General features: G+C 28.3%; 1 protein-coding gene across 4 annotated transcripts in view; it reads left to right on the forward strand.

The window, feature by feature from the left end:
* Positions 1-22,825, forward strand: part of LOC107165247 (gamma-aminobutyric acid receptor subunit beta-like) — a 72,723-nt gene that overhangs the window by 16,472 nt on the left and 33,426 nt on the right. For 2 of the 4 annotated variants that reach the window (XM_089226669.1, XM_089226668.1), the window contains one exon: positions 6,939-7,006. The exons of the other annotated variants lie outside the window; for them this stretch is intronic. In XM_089226669.1, coding sequence (XP_089082795.1) covers positions 6,939-7,006 — 68 coding nt within the window. The remainder of the gene's footprint in view (positions 1-6,938; positions 7,007-22,825) is intronic. 4 annotated transcript variants of the gene reach the window in all.

The raw sequence follows: 22,825 nt of genomic DNA on the forward strand, positions 1-22,825 counted from the left end.
AAGGACCTTCTCAACATTATGTATAAAAAAAAATAATAAAAAACACAAAATAATTTTTTAAATAAACAGCTTTGACTTATTTAGGATCATTGGACCTCTCCCTCTTCGATCATGCTATTCAGTCAAATATCGTGTATATTTTTTTTACAACTTGTATATTATGTTATATTCTAGTTTGTTCAAAAAACATAATATTAGGAGCTCTAAATTCCATAACAGTAACATTATAATTTATATTATTATTAAATCATTAGGTAGCTAATTATTGCTATAGTAATTATTAAATACAAATAATTAGTTTTATGAAAAAGTTTTGTACATTTTAAAATACAGAAACATAAATTTTAAGATGGAAAAAGGGCAACCATTGGGTTGTAATCGCGAAGCAGGAGGTAGAGTCTTATTTAGTAAAATTATAATATGAAATATTATTGTTTCGCATGCACCAACGTGTCATGACCTTTTTCAAAATGTTTGCACAAACCGTGCCAGAAAAATTCTATTGAATATTTACCATCATATAACGTTTTCGAACGACAAATATTCTTATGGTATTGGGTTTGTCGATCCCAAACCGGTTCTCTTCGATTCTGTTTCAGTCCGTAACCTATATAATATTACAATGTAGGTACATTACATAGGTTATTGAGATGGCCATGGTCCATTTTCGCTTTGCACAATAATTATCATAATACTATCGCGGTGAAAAGACTTATAAACAGTTTCTACTGCATTTGTAGTGTAAACAATAATAATGTAGACGTTTTCGAGGTATACAACATGTTATTATTCCATAATATATACACGTGAACCTAACCGCGGAGAGAGTTATGTGTCGTCGGTGGTGGTGGTCGAGTCAAGCGTGCACCCCGCGCGAGGGCGTATTTAACCTCGCGGTGGTCCCACATCATCTTTGTGCCACCGAAATCGATTTGACCTGTAGCGCCCGCCGTCATCCCTTTCGGCAGTTGCCGCCGCCAACACCAACGCCGCCGACGTGAATATATATTATTATGTAAGTGTACAACTTTAGGTTTCAGCCACCCACTATCGTTGGTTTTTTCACTCCTACTTTTTCCGCCCTTTTTACCACTCAGAAAGTGCTACAGCTTAGAAGATCATAATGCGCTCAAATATTGTAAAATATATTTATAAATCTACGAGCGATTTTTTCATCAAACATTACAATGATATAAAGAAACCTATAAAATATATAAATCGATCAAAACGCAGACTTCGCGGCGATAACCCACAAATCATAATAATAATAATAATATTAAATATTATTAATATTATAAGTATAATTAATTATTATAATATTCACATTACCTACATTACAATCCCTGTTGATTGCGTGATTTACAGGTACCTATTGTATAGTATACCGTTGTGATTATGACGTGATTCAACCGAATTTTTGCATATATTATTTTTTTCTTTGAATCTAGTACAAAACAAAGTCAGATATACTAATAAACAGGATGATTGGTAAAGCATGCCAGTCGCTTTTTTCTTTAACAATGCATTTTTTTTGTAAATCTGATTATTGGAATTATTAAATATACTAAGAAAAAAAAACTTGTGATATATTTGAAAATTCATAATACCGTTTAAGAAGCGTAGTGATACAAAAATCTGGTTTTTTTTATCAAAAACCATCCTTTTTAATCAAAACTATTTAGAAGATAATTCTTAACCTTAGATTTAAGAATTTAAATCAAAATTATGGGAACGAGTAGTTCCGATTTATTAAACTTGATGATCTAAGGGTGAATAAATTTAAACTTAATAGTTAATTGTCTAATCGTGATAGTGTTAGGTATGTTATAGTTATCATTCAAATATAATAATTATTGCATATTGTGAAATATCTATGGCAATAGATTAATATAGTTTCTACTTTCCTGTTTTTATCGATTCTTTATTTATCTAATTTCCATCGTAAATATAAACAAATAAATATGACATAATAATAATATATTTTATGTTATTCATACTAACATATTATCTATTATTCTTAGTGCATAAAGTTTAATAAGAAAGTAGGTCATTTGAATTTTGATTTAGATGGATAGGTACATCAACATTTCCAGGAAAAATTATCTTCTGAATAAGTGAAAATCCAATTAAGGGTGGTTCTAATTTGAAAACAGATATTTTTGTCATAAAATCTTACGGAAAATCTCAAATATTTAAAAGTTGAGGTACTTAAGAATATTTAAAAATTCCAAAAAATCATATATTAAATAATTGTATTATTAAAGAAAAAAGGGAATGAGCAGACTTGATCGATCGTCTTGCATAATATTCTAGAACAGCGGTTCTCAACCTTTTTATAGTCACGTACCACCTACACAATTTGAAAATTTTTACGTACCACCTGACAATTTTTTCGCTTATTAATAATGTATACGTTTTTGTTATATGTATAGAATTTTGTTAATAAATTAATTATTTATAAAGGTAGATTTTCTTCACGTACCACCTATGAGCTTTCCGCGTACCACAGGTTGAGAACCGCTGTTCTAGAATATCAAGATATCTTTAGCAACGCGACAACTGCGAACTATTCCAATCATACATCTATTATGCTTCTAACTGTTATGGGTTTCCAGAAATCAAGGAGGCGTGCTATTCGTTTTTTTAACGTTTTAATATCGTATCAGTGTTATCTATCGACTTCTACGTGTTTTGCGGTCCACGAACGATTTTAATCGCTGTAAATTACTCGCTACGCTGCACTGATGATCAAGGGCGTTTCTGGAATGGATATTGGTGAGAGGGGTGATCGAAAAAAAACCGTATAGGTACTATATTATTATCATACAGTTTATTGTCCAGATAAAATTCAATTTAAGATGTATCTATCAATATTGTGAACCAACAATAATGAAAACTTGTTCAATTATTTTCCTTGAGATCGGAAAAACGCAATGTCAATCGGGTGACTCTGCTTCAAAAAATAAATAAGTAATGAACATTGTAATTGTCCAAAACACAACTTTAATTTGGAAAAAAAATATAATCAAAATATAAAAGCCAGAGACTTAAATCGTTTAAAAACACACGAATAAAAAGCATCAAAATCAATCATTTTGGACACGATGAACTCATTAGATGATATACGAAATTATATATTTTTATCAAATTTAAATTCAAGGAAATCAGTTGGTATATAGAATATAGATAAATCGTATAGGTAGATATCTATTGTTTTAAAAATATTTGCGGTAACCAATAGCGATTTTTTAAGAATTTAAAGCAATAATAACTAATTATAGTATACCATATAATTGACATTTTACATACATTATTATAATATTATTATTATGGAGTTGGATTCACGATATTATTATGTTGATTTTTGTTCAATATTATCGGTATCACTTGGTAGATAGCGCCTCCCAGGATTTTGAAATGTTCAATTTTTTCTTTGTGAAACAAAACTTAATGTCATAAGAATTGTATAAATGTTCTTAAGAATTGCTTAGTAATTGCATGATGCATTTTATTCGGTATTATAAAGTGTTTAAATTCGTCAATATGGTTGCTGAGACACTATTGTATGTCTAGCTTTTGATGGATCCTATGTTTGGATAGTAATAAGTATAATAATTAAAAATTATATAGGTACTAATGCAAAGTTAAATTAGGTAGGTATCTGTAATACGCAGAACCATAATAATATTTCTAGAGTGTTTTCATTGTTCATTATTATTATTATTATTATTATTATTATTATTATTAATATTATGCTATGAAAATAATCAAGATTAGTCGTACAATAAAACGTTTTGATATACGCTGCTGCAGTGAGACTTAGTATACCGAATTTCTGTTCACTCTACGCCATAGTATCATATTGTACACAACGACAATATTAAATAAAAACGGACGCATAACACATATTATACCAACTTACTAATATTATAAATATAGTTCGAGCTGCGACGTTTTCGCTTTGTGTGGAGACGGCAAGATATAGCATTTTATCACTATTCATATAGTAATACGACGACGTAGTGCCTATAATATGATATGTCTCAGATGACATTGTGGTTTTAGTATAAAAAATGTTGACATCTTGTGACACATTAAGTGTACAGACTTAGTGCCAAATTTTCTGTAAACCAGAAAACTGTCTGTACGAAGAAAGTGTTTGTATAAAATATTAAAAAAAAAGGATTTTTTTTCATACCCCGTACGTTATACACGTATAACGTCGGTTAAATATTAATCCATATAGAATATCATGTACATGGTTGATTTATTTTTTATAAAATATTCAACTAAGCATAGAGGTATATTATGTTATTATATGTACCTATAGGTATTAAAATATCGTATGTGTGTCTCGTAGATTTCAAATAAGTTAACAGCACTTTTATAAGGAAAAAAATTTCCAAGGAAATAGAGAAAAAAATTTTAATTTCATTCATGAAAATACAGGAAAACTAATATTGGAAAGTACATTGAATTCACAAGTATATAAAAATAGCATATAACTAATATGAATATAATGCAATTTAACTCACTTTAAAGTGAATTTAAAACCTCGAATAGCTTTTAGATTCTGAGCGGAGCGAGGAATGTATTGACTTTATTATGATGTGTGTTGTTTTTTTTTTTTTTTATGCCTGTTATCCCGTTTTGGAGCATTAAGAGTGCTTCGATTTTCAACTTCAGGACCTCATTCAATCAGAAAGTGAATCTAGTTGGTACTTTGAAGGGTCCAAAGAAAAAAATTCAAAAAGTTTTTCTAAATAATCGGGATAAACAAACTAAAAATTAAGGGAAATACAGGAAATTTTAAGATCAATCAGTTTTTGATTTTAGTTTTTGATGTATTTTTAAAAACAAATGACCATAGATACATGAAATTTCCACCGAATATTTATATAAATATATTTTATCCACCATGCAATTTCCAAAAATTTTCGACTTAAGTTGAACTATTCATAGGCATATGCAATTTTCGATCATTATTAGTTTTTTTTAAAATTAATATCGATAAAAATGTATTTGTTGGGTAGAAAAGCTTAAAAATTTAATACAATGCTCTTAACATAGTGTTATAATAGCAGTTTAAAAATAAAAAAAATTCATAGTCACAATTTTTAATAAGAATTCAAAGTTTGGATTTTGACAAAATACGTAAAAATCACTAAAATTCGTAAATTATTTTAAGCTGGAAATTTATAAAAAAATTTTTTTTTTATCTAAGATTTGAAAATTTAATAAAAGATTCCTTACAAGTTTGTCAATCTCTATCACAAAAAAAATGTCCATCAGAAATGCAAATTAAATTTTTATAAGCGTTTGAAATTTAAATCATAACAACATTGGATTTTCACTAGATTTCTCATTTAACGATTTTATTATTTTGGTGTAACTCTAAAACAAATGACCGTAAATACTTGAAATTTTCACTGAATGTTTATATAGGTATTTCCTATATTTGTTAAAATTTTCAAAATATTTTGATTTGTTTTGAGCTGTTGACTGACATTTTAATTTTTAAACTTTTTTAGTTTTTTTTTTTTCTATAAGTATCAATAACAATTTATTTGTTGGGTAGGAAAGCTTGAACATTTAATTCAAGACACCTAACTTGTCGTTACAATAGCAGTTGAAAAATATTAAAAATACATAGGCACGATTTTTTTATAAGCATTTAAAGTTCAAATTCTAAATACGTAAAAATTACGGCAATTATCAAATTATCTTAGATATAAATTCATAAAAGATTTCCTTTTTAAACCGAAATTTTAAAATTCAATACGAGGCTCCTAACATATTTTTACAATAACAGTTGAAAAATAAAAGAAATATATTGTCACAATTTTTTTTTTTAAAGCATTCAAAGTTTGAGTTTTGACAACATACGTAAAAATCACGAAAATTCCCAAATTATTTTAAGATAGAAATTCATAAAAAAAAAATCTTTTTAAATTTAAAACTTGATAATCTTTAAGAAACTATAATATATCTTAGAAGATAAATCGTCTCCGCTCAGAATCGTTTTCGTATACAATAATATAATATCATTGGATTCAAATTGTAATTTAATTCCATCCATTACAGTAACCTATACTGTACAGCAGAACGACATACACGACTTACCCGCTTTTTTTTTTTTAAATCCATTAGGAATTCGAAAAAAATTGTTGGAAATAAGAATAAATTATATTACAGTACAACCTTTAAGTATTATGTGTATTTATTCGAGGCCCCGTACATCGTAAGGCACATTTAAGGTTTGTTTCAACCCCCCAAAAACTTCCTCAGAAATTTATTTTAAATTTAAAGTCAAATTTTTTTTAACATAGATATTATTTTGAAAGAACAATTTTTATTTTCAATACAGATTTCTTATAGTACTTAGGTTTTCTCTAGACGGCGATGCATAATTATTTAATTACGCGCTACCATAGCAAACACAATAATATTTTATAATAAATATTTTCATAACCATTATAGTATAATTAAATTTCGCTAATTCAAATTTTTTTTTTGCAACACGATTATCTCATCTTTATAAATAAAATGTTTTAAAATTGTAATTACGACTTAGAATTATGAATGCTAGAAAGACAAATTATGGCGTAAACTGGAACCCGCAAAAATATAATATCTATTAGTCAATGTTTTTCTATCAGCACAGAAAATATCTTGTATCCTGCTACATTTTGTTTACCAAATATTTATAATCTATACAAAATACACAACGGCCAAATATTATGGTTAATTCCTTAAAATATTAATACACTAAAGTCTCGTTAATCGTCAAATCGTGTTGTCTGATAGGTAATGTTATTGTTGTGAAATTTGGAATTATAATGTATTTATACCTATAACTCTGTTTAAAAAAAAAAATTTAAAATAAACATATCAAAAAATATATCTACATAAACTTGTTTTAATGTACCGAATTTCAGGTACGCCAATTGAAGTCGGTGTCACCATGTACGTGTTGAGCATCAGCTCTTTGTCAGAAGTCAAAATGGTACACACAAAATATTAACACAACACAAAACAATCATGATTTTTTTGTTTATTTTTTTTTTTACATATTTTTTTTTTGTGCCTATATGATAATATAGCGTATTACACCAAACATTTTTTTACGCGTCATTCTGTATCATTGAAAATAAGTAGTGTCTTTACATAATATATTTCTTAAATAAGAGTTGCGTGCTATTTTTTACTATGAATTACTTAACAATATAATAATGATATTATTATACATTATTTTATTTCAAGAAAAAAGTCTTTTTTTTGCGATTGCGATCTTCTATCCGCTTTGTATAACCTACGTATTATTCTCCGCTAGAAAGAACGCTATAGAAGCACGCTGTAGAATCGTCAAGCATTTGATTTAGGCGTATAATATTAAGACGTAAAACAAATTCATACCTATTGATTTAGCAAAACACCGGTTTGAACATGATGTCACACTTCAACACATGTACATAAATTTCAAATAAAATCTATAGATGATCCAAATCGAAGTACATATCATATACGTTACTAGCTAGGTATATAAATTGTAGTATCCATATGATAATTTGCTTTTTTAAATGTATTGTAATCATTATTTTTAACACAACATTAGAACTTATAGATAAGTAACATTTTCTTATAGATTACTCAAGTTGTAAAACATTAGATAACATACTATATATTATAATTCTGACATGTCATGAGGTCATGAATGAGGTATTTTAGCTTTTAAAGGAGTACAATAATTATATGATTGATCGTTTTAAAATAATACAACAGTATAATATCTACATAATATGTCAATACTGGTAATATTAATCGTAGGAAGTGTTGAACATTATTTAGATAAAAATATATAAAAATATTTTTATTTTCATTTTCATCTTATCTAGATAAATTAAAGTATCTTTTATTTATCTTTCTATTAAAATAAAATGATTATCTGAATTAAATTAACTATAAATTTTTTTGTGAAAAAAAAATTCATTTTTATATTTATTGAAGAATTTTTTTTTTTGTGGAGGGTGAAGGAGTTAATGTTCAAAGTTATTGATGATTCACTTATTTTTTATATTCTATTTGTTATTCCTTATTCAATTTTTTTTAGTGTAATCTATCAATTTTAGTCATACCCATATATTTTTAAATGTCCTTAATAAACTGTTTTCCATCCATTTAATTTTCAATTTAAAATTGTTTAATCAATCTTTGTTATTCGGTATCTAATTATATTGATTAATTATTGGTTAAGCGTTTAAATTATCATCTAATCCTATGGAAATATTAATAAAACAATATGTAAAAAATATAACTAAAAACTTTGCCTATTTTTGTACAACTATATAAAGGTATTATATTTTAGATTTTTATGGATGTGATCACAAATGCACACCACATATTAAATTTATAAACTGCATTTTTCTTAGAAAAACTTTCAATACATATTAATTGATAGAACTCGAAATGCTGCTGACATGTCGTTTAAATACAATAAAATTATTATTAATCTACTTTATTGTGTGTCAGTAGGTATATAATATACAATATTACCATACATTTTTTTTTGTACATGTTTGCATATAACCTGTATAACTGACTCTTGGAACATTTTTTTTTTCATTTCACTACTAATTTCAAACATAATATCTCAGCATGATGTAATTATTATTTTTTGTTTTTTAAAGATATAAATAATCATAAAAATATAATTTCCTATATAATACATATAAACACACACGCGTGCACGCATATAATATTACACACACACAGACACATATTATTATTATATCTATCACGAATAAACACATTTAATATGATAAAGAAAAAGAAAAGCTACACGTAAAACGGTGTCACGTGATCGCGTGCAAATAAATTTTCACATTGGGGTAGCCGAGTGGATATTTCAAGCGCACAAATAAAAATGCCAAGGTATTTAATTCTGCCTTCACCCTACATCTATATATATATATATATATTATATACTAGAGTACATAATATACAATATGTATATACCTCCTATATATATATATATACACACTCGTCGGTGTCTGGCACACGCTATGTACCTCAACGCCCCCGAAAACATTACAGGTGTCAGGTCAACGACTATGAACGTGAAAAAACTTTCACAACAATCGCTCCATATTATGTACATGCAATTTGTGCGTTTATCATAAAAGTGATCGCAAACTTAAAATTTTTTTTTACGGTTATTATACTCTTTCCGCATGATATACGGAATTATTATTATCACTTTCGGCAGCGATCATTCAAATTCACTTATTATTATTATTATATGCATTATATACCCACCACTATTATTTGTTATTATGACGTACTATATGTATATAGGCAGTTATATCATGTACCGTAGTATATAATATTATCGTAATAAAAAAAAACATGCACACGCCAAGGCACGATAAAAACTTGATTTTTTTACGCAGTAGGTAATTTACCTTCCGAGAATAATATTTATTGTTATTATTTCCCGTACGTGTGGGTACATATAATACATATTTTATAATAGTGATCGTCTCTATTCGGGGGTCTCCGTTTTCGAATTCGTACGTATTATAGAGGTGTACTTACTGTATAGGGTTAGGGAATCGTTTACACTACCTGTATGATATTGTTTATCATTTTATCATTTTTTTTATCTATTGACATGACATAGAAGTATGCAAAGAGTAAATATATTATAATATGTTATGAAAAATCTAAATCAAACTTATATTTTATAAGTGGTAGATACTTAAATATATTTTTATTATTTTTTTTAATTTGCCTTTTATTAAAAAATAATTATAGCAAGAATAATTAAATATTGTTTTAAATTTATCATTTCATATATATATATATATTTAGAAATTCATATCCAATATAGGAATACTATTTAGTATGAATAGGTATATTATGTTATCATATAATAATTGTTATTAAAGAACATAAAATACATGTAAATTGTTACCAAAAACTTCTCGTAGACCGGGTTGAACTAAAATAAAATAATTTTGTGTGTGTTATTTAATATTATAGTCTGCAATCTGCCGCACCGAAAAATCATCTTTAACTTATCAGTATAGATATATTAATTTTTAATTTTTTAATACTGCAATTGGATTAGATAGCTTTTTGTAATTTAATCATTTCCATTGAAAATTTTAAAAATAAGAAAAGTCAACTATTCCGAAATATTTCCGTGGAATAAATCGAATGGTATAATAATATCCGATAGAATTTTTTTTTTTTAATGACAGTGCCTCACGTGTTAAATTACTTAAATTTTAGTCAGTAATAATATAATTAATACCGTTAAACATTCTGAAATATTTTCATCTACAGTCTAGCAACACACAAATATTCAGTAAAGAAATGTATTATTCAAACGGTAGAAACGCTTTGTTGTAGCGTATAGTAGGGTTGTTGAGCACGCAATATTTTGCATAGTTGTTTCGCGCGTCGTTATTATCATTGTTTTAATTTATTTTTTTATTGTTATTTATCTTTTCACTTGTCCTGTCTAGAACAAAACACGTTAAGTATATGATGATAGCATACGTGCACAATAAATAATTGCAATAGTGAAGGTTGCATCAAATAATAAAACGCATATCATATATATTATAAACATAGGTAATCGTAGTACCTAATAGTTGGCTTTTGTATATTATTATAAATTGTAATAGTACATAGTAAGTTTAGGTATGTACACAATATTATAAAGGGTGATTCACCAAGTATGATTTCCCCTTTTCTTGTTAAATAATGCAGTTGTTCAAAACATGATTTTTTGAAAGTTTTAAATAGACCTAAAGGCCATATTTTCAAACTATTGAGATTTGTTTGTACTTAAATAAGAGACCAGCGGATACAAACTTTTTTTTAGCATAACATATAAGCCCTTTTTTCTACTTCAAATTATTTAGAAGATAAATTATCTGAAAATCAAAATCAGAATTTGAATGAGCCGTTTTTGTGTTATATTTAACTTTGAGTACCTAGGATCTAGATACCAAGGGCAATTATACATTTTTGATAGTGGGTTTGGAAGATACAAGTAGATATATTATGATGATTTCAAAGTGATAGTAATTTATACTAATTAATTAACAATTATTATAATCAGTAAAAATAATCCAAACATAATAAATAATAAATACAACATTATTTCTTTTTTTATTTCTGTAAAACTAATTTTAACTATTAATTGCAACTAGTATCAACTTAGTATAAATATTTTAATAACTAAGAATCTAAAAGTTAACATTTTAAATTAGGCGAGTACATACAAATCTTTAAATAAAAATATCCACAAAATAATTTACAGCATAAAAGTGATGAGGTGTTCTCTCTTTGAAAAACAGAAGTTTGTATCATCGCAGAACACTCTTAAAGCAGTACAAATAATTTTAAGAATTCAAAAATACGGTCTTTAAGTTTAACATTGAAAATGTCCAAAAATCAGAATTTGATTAAATAAATTAGTAAACAAAAAAAATTGATGGTAGAACATGCTTGATTAATTACTCTGCATATTACATAAATGTTATCATGTTATAGACTGAAACGTTTTACGCTTTTGAGAATCAGAATACATTACAGGTCATCTGAATGCCGAGCGTTTGATCATCATTTTAATTTATATTACATAAATACGAGTATATGTAGCCATGTAGATAATATATTTTATAGTAGGTACACATAATAAGTACATAGAGTATTATAGCTGTTTTGGAACTATTCAACTCTAATACATTAGTATTTTCAAAAACAGGTAATCTTCACGCCTTAATAGGATATAATAGTTACCAATGTGACAGAAATCATTATTTGAGTGTATACTTTTTGCAGTTGTTTACGTTGTAATAAACTAAGGCGTACCTCATATGTGCACTCACATGCTGCTCAAAACAAGACTGTCCTGTTTTTTAGCATTAATCTACTTGTAAGTACTGACAAATTTCATACGGGATATATTTGTCAATTTTTAGTGGTTATTTCTGCTATCGCAATCATAATATACATCTTATAGATAGGTATTAAAAGAAAATGCTGTACATTAAAATAAAATAAAATACAAAACAATTAATCATTTTTAATGTTTTATATTGATACATTGAAACCAAAGTTAATATATTTTATAAACAAGAGATTTTGAGTAATAACTAATAAGCTTCGAGTGACGAAGATTAATATTGTCAGTGATAAGTATATTGAAGCTCGTTCTAAAATGTCCTATTGTATACTACTGTATTACACAATGTAAAATTGTATTATTAATATAAACAGAAAACATTATCCTCAAATTATAATTAAAAATAATATAAAATCAATCGAACATTTTTGGAAGGTTTTTTTATAGTTGAGTCAAAATCGTATGTTCCGTTTTTTTGTTTATTATAAAATTATCATACAACGATATCGTACAACTTGCTTTTGCTACATATGCGTACGAGAATTGGAATTTATTAAAATTATCAAACACATTCACGGAAAACCCACTCAACGATTCTTAGAATTTGACATTCACAATATTAAACAACAAAAAAAAGTGAGATCACTGAGTTTCCAGATTCTTAGAATCGCAATAGCCCAGTAGCCCACATAAGTATTCGCTAGCTACGGACCACAATAACAAGTTAAGTAACATAGAAACAATAGGCAATAGTATGTAATAACGATAACTCACCTACTGCAGGTTGGTTTTCTTTGATATCTATCTCCTTAATACTCGTCTATCGTGTACTTCATTAGTCGAGACTTCGTATAAATATGAGTCCCGATACGATATAGAATTAGAATTAGTCAAACATTTCAGCTTACAGGACTTAGATCAGTTGTTGGGCCACGTTCCAATATTCTTGTCATTCAAGTTCATTCTCAGTGGGCACATATTAGGACTTGCATTATATAGGAGGTTAACTGACGCGATAACATCGCTGCTTGTTAAATAAGTGCAGAACTCAAGTTTTAACTTATAGCTAGGTATATATTGTATTTTTGGGCAAATTTAATTCATACTGGCCACAAATGTTCACAAGTTTAAATAAATACATTAGTAATCATATACGAAAACAACACTGTTCTGTGGCTGAAATAGGTACTTAAGGTTATTGGAGGTGTCGCGATGTTTTCAAAAAAATTACAACACTTGGTCATTGAGTTATGGCGATGAGTGACGCAAATAACACGTTGTCGTGTAAAAATATTGATGTAATACTAATAATCATAACATACCTAAGTCTTTAATATTGTACTGCAAGCATAGTACAATCGAAGGCTGTCGACTTGTATGTCGGCTGAATATAGGATTAACAATCAGAATATACATTTTATTGTCAGGAATATAATCTGATTTAAAGATGCAACTGGAACACTGGACATATTATTGTACAAGACCGAGATGAGGCTCAATCGGTGAACGCCCGAACAGTCTCATGACCTATAGAAAAACAAAAAGAATCTTTTGCATAATGTTACGAACGGCGAGTGTTAAAATACACTCAGAATCCGACCCAAAATGTTATTTTCTAAAGGGCGTATTTGACGGATGTGGAGTTCACCCGCATTTTGTCTCTTGGCGACGCAACTCAATAATATACAGATCCGATTTCGATAAAAATTTTTTTTTGCACCCTTCGAGTACCGGCGGAATGGAAGACCGACGTGACCCGTATATATAATAATATATTGGTACAGCGACACGAGCGGTTTTTTTTTATTATTATTATTATTATTATTACATTACTATTTGTCGTGTACACAAATGCGCACAGTGATCCGAAATACGCGTGCGATCGACGACCCTCGTGGGAAACGCGCGAGTGACGTCTACAATACATGACAATGTAATCAATAATAACTACCAACAATTTTTTTTCCACAGACGAGTTGAATAATAGATCACCCAGATATTTTAAGCTATATATATATGCCATGACCTGGGCTAATGAGATGTATTGATTTAAATTTAAATTTGGATTAACGATATAAGTTAATGTGCAAAAGCAAATACAAATAAAAAATTACATTTTATGCTTAAAAATGTATAATAATTCCCAAAATGTGTAAATTTTCTGGCAGAAAAACTTAGTTAAAAACGATAATTCCTGTAGTTAAAACTTAAAAGTAATCGTTTCGAGTATGAACACATAATATAGTTACAGTGCTTACGATTAGGGCTCAATATAATATTTTATGATTATATACCATATTTTCTTCTATAATACTATACAACAGTTTATAGTTGTTATATTTTTCACAGTATCTATTACTACCTACCTATTATCAATATCTAATAACAATTTTGTTGTCATTAAGTGGTTTATAAAAAAGTTTTATGATTAAAGTTATTATTAATATCAATTCGTAAATATATTTTTGATTAGGTATTTATTATTTGGTCACTGTATTGATTACATTTTCGATCACTATTATAAATGTTACTGATGATTCTAAATTTATTTATTTTTTACAATAAGATACCTATTAATGTGCTAGGGTAATTCAACCAGCTAGTGAAAAGCAGCTATTTCTTTATTGTGAAAAAAATGTCCAAAATTAACAATTTTTATGAATTTCAGGCATTATTTCCAATCTGTTTCTGAAAAAAAGTATACTTAAAATATTTAATTCATTTAGAAAAAATGAAAAAAAAACACAAGCTTATTTTCCCAAAAATTTGATTTTCGTAGGTAGTTACTACTTTTACCAAGTTGCAGGGAAGAAACATACATATTACATTTTATGAATTCGTGCGATTTTTATTTTCCCCTTCGGGTTATTATAATATATAGCATCTACCTCTGGCGAACGTGTACTGTACATATATACAACAGTTGTTGGTCCCCAGAGAACATGCCAAACCGACCGTGTCCGGACTCTGCGTGGAATGATAAAAAAAAAACGGCTTTGCGCCTCGACGCATGTTATAATATTGCTATTTAATGAACGACCCTTCTCTCATAGTCTTTGGACTTAATCAATCCTTTTTTTTTATTTAGGTATTTAAATATATCTATTTAAAAAATAATTGCTTATGACAGTAATTAACAATAAATATTTTTTTTGAAAATATAACAATTATGTATATAAATCGATTTATATGTTTTTCACAGATATTGTAACCATCGGCTTTGGCTATTGTTTAAGTTTTTGAATTGGTTAATTGTCAACGATGATAAATAGGACAATCCCGTATTATAGTGAATTAATTTGTTTTGTATGCACCAAGAGTCATGAATTTTAAATACTATTCATGGGATCTTGAAATATTTTATTTTATTCAGGAAACGATAGCCCATATTGGTCATACTTAAATTAGTAGTCTTATTATTGCCATGCATAGATTGGAATAGAGAGCATAATATTATTATTATTTTCGTCTAGAGTAGGGTAATGGTTTATTCGAAGGTATATGATTTTAAAAATTTTAACATTTTAACCAGTAAAGCTTTTGAAAATATTTTTCACTTAATTTTAAGTCGTTCATTATCTAAAAATATATAGACATTTAAGTTTGGATGAATAGTTTATAGGATATAACTTATAATTATTCAAAATTTAGATGAGTGATATGGTACTGAGAAACTCTAGTACATTGCAAAATGATAGTACACTACTCTACTACATCTAAACTTTCAATAATTTTAAATTGTATAACAAATAAATTATTTCTCAAGCAAAATTTGGTTTAGAAATACTCCGTTTAGTTTTCTATTTCGAAACATAAACTTATGTGGAAATTCAAAATATTGGATAACTTAAATAATAATAATGATAAAAATAGAAGAAAAAAAAATGTTGTTTTAGAACGAATAAGTTAGTTTTTTCGATATTATGAATGTCTTATACGTTAAATGAATCACCTTCGTAATAGTTCTTGTTAATATAAATTTTTGGTAATAATATATGATGAAAAGTTATATAACCATTGTTTTTATTTTATTTTTGTTGGGGGGTCTTGCTTACCTCTCCATCCGGTAATGTCCACTAATAATTACCGTCATATTAATCATTACTCCATCCGTCAAAAGTGGAGGTTTTCTATTTCTATTATGTAATATTTATAGATAAGTCGGTCTGTGTGTGTGTTGATAAATCAAACTCCGACTATTAGCGCCTCAGGTAATATAATTTATTATATAATAAGTTGTAGGGGGGAGAGAGATGAAAAACCGCACACGTTGGCGCCTAAACGAAAATTGGGTCACGAAAAAGTGCGCACGCGATTCAACGGTGAATTTGCCTTTGTGCTGGCCGTGATTAAAATATTGTTATGCCTCGCGCTCGGCGCAATAATTAAATTTTTCAATTAAATCACGCACGCACCAAATATAGAATAGTAATAATATAACACATATTATGTTTTTATTAAACCTTCTATACCCAATTCAACGTAATATTATAAACTATACAATATGTATAGTATTTTTATAATAATTGTATCTGAAATTGATCGCCGAAAAGTATAAAAGTAGCACATCATACATTATTATACTTTCTCATCATCATCGTCTATGAAAGTATGAACGATATTATAACATTTTATCTTATAAAATCGGCAGACACGTTGCTATAAGGGTGATGACCTAGGAGAAGCCAAGAAGGGCCCAGCAAGTGACCAGCCCATCCACCTCTTAACCCAATAACATTAACTACGATTTGAAGAAAACATTAACCAACCAATAAAAATGTCTAGTACAATGTATTATTATATTATTTAGATACGATTATTTTGAGCATCAATAAAAATTGCATATGTATCGATTGAGTTTATATGAATACATCAGCACCGTTCCCTAGCATATATATATAGTATTATAACGTAATAAAACACTGTAATAACTACTAACCAATAACCACACATAATAAAACATAATACTTAGTAGTTGGCTGCTTGTAAAACTGCGGTACCCACGCGTTCCATAGGTAATACTGGTGATACTCGGAAAGCCATGAAGTGATAGTATGGCTAATAATGTATACTAATTCTTTCACTAATATTTGTAACGGATCCATAATACATATGAGTGGTATGCAAAACATTCTTAACTTATTATCCTGGATAGACACACAATGCTAAAAACTCAAAATCAACTTTTTCAAAAAAAATCAAAACTTAACAATTTATGGTAAAATTAGGAGTTAATAATGACACTTTTCTATGATTTAAAATTAAAGACGAGGGGTCAAAGAAACGAATGTTACGTGTGAAATCGAAGATAAAAAATCTACATCATATCATCATATCAATATTCACGATGAATTTCCTTTTCGAATTCGTCGAAAAACTTTTCAAAGGCGGCTAGTAAACTTATAGCTGCTTATTCGTTACATTCGCACGTATTCAATTTGATAGGCCTTACTCGTTCACATCGCATAGCTACAAAATCATATCCACTGCGTCATCGGCAATGCACTTTACCGCCAAATCGTATTATCTATTAACCAGTAGAACAGTTCACGCGATCAGCTGCACAAAGGTCAGAATATGAAATAACACAAAAATTATCCGGACGTTTGAAAAAAATCAACGTTTTTCGGTCCAAAAAAATTTAATTTATTTAGGCACGGTTCGTGTAAAAGTTTAACATTTTCAAAACTATACTCATCCGTCAGTGTGGGGACAGGCACACCACGCCGTGGCGAACCTTCTGATTATAATTCCATAATCTATCTCTCGCAGTGCCACCGTCGTTCGTTCTAGAACACGTCAAACACATTATGTTATATTTTCTTTTATCCGGATCGGCCTGTAACCTATAAGGCTGTTTCTAGTTTGTAAGTATAACAAAATAAATCTACAATAACTATCTAATGCACTATAAATTCACCAAATCCTTACAATAACTAACTTTAAAATCGAAAACTGCTCGTTTGAATTTAAATTCAGATAGATGGCAGGCACATCAACATTTTCATAAAAGACGTTATTGTGATTTAGAATTTGCTTGAAAATACAAAAAATGTGGTTGTCAAATATTTAAAACGAAGTTTGTCTCGCCACTAGACACCATACTCGAGTGGCATAAAAAAACACAGTCTTTGGGAAATAACATGGCGCTGAAATATAATCGGGATTATCATTAATCTGAGTTCGAATTAATTCATTATTAGTTATAGGTATATTATTGGATATAATTCAAGGGTGAACGCACTCGACGAACCACACCCCGTACAGTTTACGTAGGTGCACGTGAAAAACGCGTGTAGGTAACCAGGTAGGTTAGTACACTATGTTTTGCAACCAGGTCTAATGTAATACACGATGCACCAGTAAACCTTAATGGCTTTGCATTATTGAATGTGTGTACGCCGTGTTTAGTATTCATGGGGTTTCCGGACTCCGTCATCGGTGTGTGACTGGTGCCTTCCGCGGCCGTCGTAAACGCGCGTGCGAATCCGCGAGCATGCAAAATGTATTAAACCTTACGTTCTTTGAATACGTTATCAAGGGACGTTCATAATTTTAATCCAATTCGTCGGTGGGGAAGAGCTGAACGCATGTATACATCATATCATATAATGTATATTGTATATATACATGTATAATAGTATTATGTAAGATGCCGAGAGATACATAATATAATATGCAGCTATATACCTATGTTTACCTAGATGTGTGTCGGAGGTAGGTCAGCTTGCAGGTTGCATAGGTATACAGGGTATAACAGTACTATTTGACAAATATAGTAATATATGTAATGGAAATTGCAAACCAAGCATGCACACTGCCCGTTTTTCCCCTAACTAATAAATTCATTTGAATTCCAGATTTTATGAAATTTTTAAATATACTTACAGATCAAATTTTTTAAATGAGACCCGCCCTTTTTTTACTGAAAATTTAGATGTGCTTAGTGCTTAATTCAAAATGTAAATAATTAAATCCCAGTTCCTAGCTCTTCTGTTAATAAAACGTTTATTCTAAGGATAATGTCATTGAATTGATTATTTTTAGGAAATATAAAATAGATATAACATTAGATCTCATATTTATGAATTCTGACCATTTTTACAATTTTGTTTTTTTCTTATTGAACTTAAAAATATCATCAGTAAAGGTTATTAGTTTTTTGTTTAATAAATAATGAGTGATTTCTAGAATTAAATTATACAATTAATATGGTGTTAATTTTGTGTAATTTCCACTTACATTAATATTATCGTTATTGTTTGCAGAAGGTTTAAAAATTATTGTATAGGTTGGTTTTTCTTACGAAAGCTAATATATTTGCGATGTTTTTGATAGTCTAGTCTTAATGTTTAATTAACAAATTATAAATGTTGATAATTATTCATTGCTATAAGTTATAATATTTCCAATTCATCATATTATCCCACGTATTTATCTTAGCCTGATATGGATCTAGCTATATTATCTTTAGTACACAAAAATAAATACTCATACACTGCTTGTTTAAATTTTAGATTCTGAAAGAAGATATGAATGTATTGATTTTACAATGATGTGTTTTTTTTTATTTTTTTGTTTTTGTGTCTCTGTACAGCATAACTAGTCGAAATAACGCTTCAATTTCAAACTTTGGGGGTGGTTTCCGATCTAAAAGTGAATATCCTTGGTGCATTATACAGGTTAAAAGTAAACATTTTCCAACAGTTTTCAAAAAAATCGAGAAAAACAAAAAAAAAATTACAGAAAAACGGGAATTTTTACGCAAAACCAGTTTTCGACCAAATCGATTTTTTTACATGGTTGTAATTCAAAAACTAATCACTATAAATACTTGGAATTTTCACCAAATGTTTATGTTAGTATTATCTATATACAGTTTAATTTTCACAAATTTTTTACTTTTTTTAGGTTATTTATAGACCACTAAAATTTTTAAATTTTTTGAGAATTTTTTTTTTGAAGCGCCGGTAAAAAAATGTTGGACTACCAAGAAAACTTGAAAATTTAAATCAAGGTTCCTTATGATTTGTTCTTATTGTAGCTAGAAAAAATTAAAAATCGTAAGTCACAATTTTTTTTTATAAGCTTTTATAGTTCAAATTTTTACGAAATCTGTCGAAACCCCGAAAATTTTCAAATAATTTTGAAGTTGAATAATCATGAAATTGTTTGTGTTTATAACTAAGGATTGAAAATACAACACTAAGTTTTCTATTAGTTTTCCTTCAAGTAGCTATAGAGAAAACCCGAAACATCATTCTAGGAAAAATTTTAAGTGCGTTTGAATTTTAAATTTTTACGAAATAGCGTAACGAAAACGATTTATCCTCAAACGATTTTAAATATTTTTAATTATTCAAAAATTATAAGTCGTAGATACTTGAAAATTTCACAAGTTATTTAGATTGGCATTTTCTTTACATGATTTAATTTTCAAAATATTTTGACTTTTTTGATATATTTATAGACAACTGAAATTTTCAATTTTTCTGAACCCGTGCACTCTTTTCGCCGACTCCGATACTGTAGGTCGTTTTATTTATGTTGTTGTTAGGGCACAAATTTCAATATCCAAAAACCCAAAAATAATTCATTTAAAAAAACGACTTAACACACAATCAACTTTTTAAAATGTTAAGCAAATGCCTTTAAAAATAATTTTTATCATACTAGGTAATGTATATGATTCAAATATTTACGTAAATTAACGTTATAACAATTTATGCAAGCTATTGGATATTAAAACAACCATCTATCACCTAAAATATAATATTATATAGGTACTCGTATAGCAGAATATTACCTATACTATATTATCTAATTGCGATAATTTTCTTTGTAGGCCGTCGTGCAGCCACCACCACTTTTGTCTGTCGCATAGGTAAAAACTTAAGGGTAATTAAAATAGTACAACAAAATAAATAACACTGATTTTATTTATTTTTTACTTGGTGTAGTTCACGATAACTTGTTATCAAATTGCATACGTTCTTATTAAATATACGATAAATATTCCTAAACGAACTTTGTGATTGGAGAAAAGCAATATGTTTTGAGACATTCAGAAATAAAAACATTCGGTTTGTATTTAAATTCACTTCCTTGTTATTATAATGTACGTATTATGACTGGGTTGGAGGGGCATTCAAATAAAATATATAATATTATTATACATCAAGCTCGACACACGGCGTACATAATTTATATTTTAGTTTTAACAACTCAGTTTTCAACGACAGTTATAATTTTATCAATAATATTTTGTCAAACAATAAAAGTAAACAGAATTAAACTCTATGTAATGCACTACATTATACCGTATAAATATTCAACAATAAAAATCCCAGACGATGTGGTTAGGTCCTATATTGTTGTCAAAACGTTCGATAACATTTTCAACAATTCTATTCGTAATAATACGATGTAAGTATTGCAATAATACAAACGTTCATTAAATATGTATAAAATGACCGTCTGTATAACGTGCTCAGGAATTTCGAATGAGTTCATGCAGTGTGCGAAGGGATGCAATTATTACTATATTTGATCGATCTATTATTTCCATCTGACTTTCTCATGCCCTCAATTAATGTTATTCAATTAAAAATTAATAACTCAAATTTAAGTTAGAATTATTTACGGACAAGACCACTATCGAAATAATTCAAAAATATAATCCATCAACTTTGCATCCCACCCCCCCCCCCTCGGTGGTTCTGAAGCCCATTACTTACGCTATACTGTAAATTATTAATTACAAAATAATACATTTAAAATAAAAATACGTACAAATTATTAGCTGTTCGGCCTATAAGTATCAATTTGGACTAAGGAACGCTCAAGAGTCCAACTACCTATACGCGCCGATCAATGCAGTAAAATAATATCTCAAAATCTTAATGATATTGTTACGGTTGTTTGAAATATTTTTCTTTTTCGTTCATGTGATTTCCACAGTAACTTATGTTCACCTACTTTTGTATTAGTATGTGTGTATATCAATAATAAATATTACGACATGACTATATGCTGAAGTATTCCATGCGTGTTACGTACACCGAACGAGACGGTGTACAATGTTCCTATCAATAGTTTTTCGTGCACACGTATAATTACAAAAGATTAATCAATGTTTTCACGAGGGTTTCTTACGAGCCACGACAAATTGGAAGCTGTTAGTTACTGTCAGTACCAAGCACTACTGCTATTATATATGTGAATACTAATTAACATCGCGACATCGATCCAGAATTAGTCAATATATAAAATCGAAATCAGTTTTATCGAGAGCAATGGGTTTGGTCCAAAGTTTAGTGAATTTAAATAATATAGTCCGATAAGCATAATAAACTTTGATATCATAATAAACCTAACTTTCACCACTTGAAATTTATGTTGAAAACTCTATACACAGGTATAGATAGCAACATTAAAGCTTACCAAAATAAAATAAACATTTTATTCACGTTGAAGTTACAAACAGTGGATGGTTTAATCATGATAATAGTAAACCACACCGGATAAACTTGAACAATACGTAATATTTAAAACAATACCTTCAGTCATCATAAGATACCTAGAATTTAAAATGGTATATTTTGGTGGTTAGAAATATTTAGATTTCGTGATAAAATTTTAAAATTTGAAAGTAAAATAAAAATTCAGTTTTTGGACCTAAGACTACTTGTAGACATCTATCGACTCTGCTATGTATTATACTTAATCTGAACATATAAAAAAAAAATAGTTAAATTTTAAATTCTGTAGGTACTATTTTTAGAAAGCATTTTTTCAGGAATTATTATTTTACAACTCGTTTCGCATAAACCAGCACCTTGCTGATAAGTAAACCTACGTGAATATTATATATCTACATTTTGTACCACTATAAAAACCAATTGA

The sequence above is a fragment of the Diuraphis noxia genome, unplaced genomic scaffold (genome assembly GCF_037042655.1).
Source record: "Diuraphis noxia isolate RWA-SAM2 unplaced genomic scaffold, SU_Dnox_SAM2 contig0004, whole genome shotgun sequence".
NCBI classification, from domain to species: domain Eukaryota; kingdom Metazoa; phylum Arthropoda; class Insecta; order Hemiptera; family Aphididae; genus Diuraphis; species Diuraphis noxia.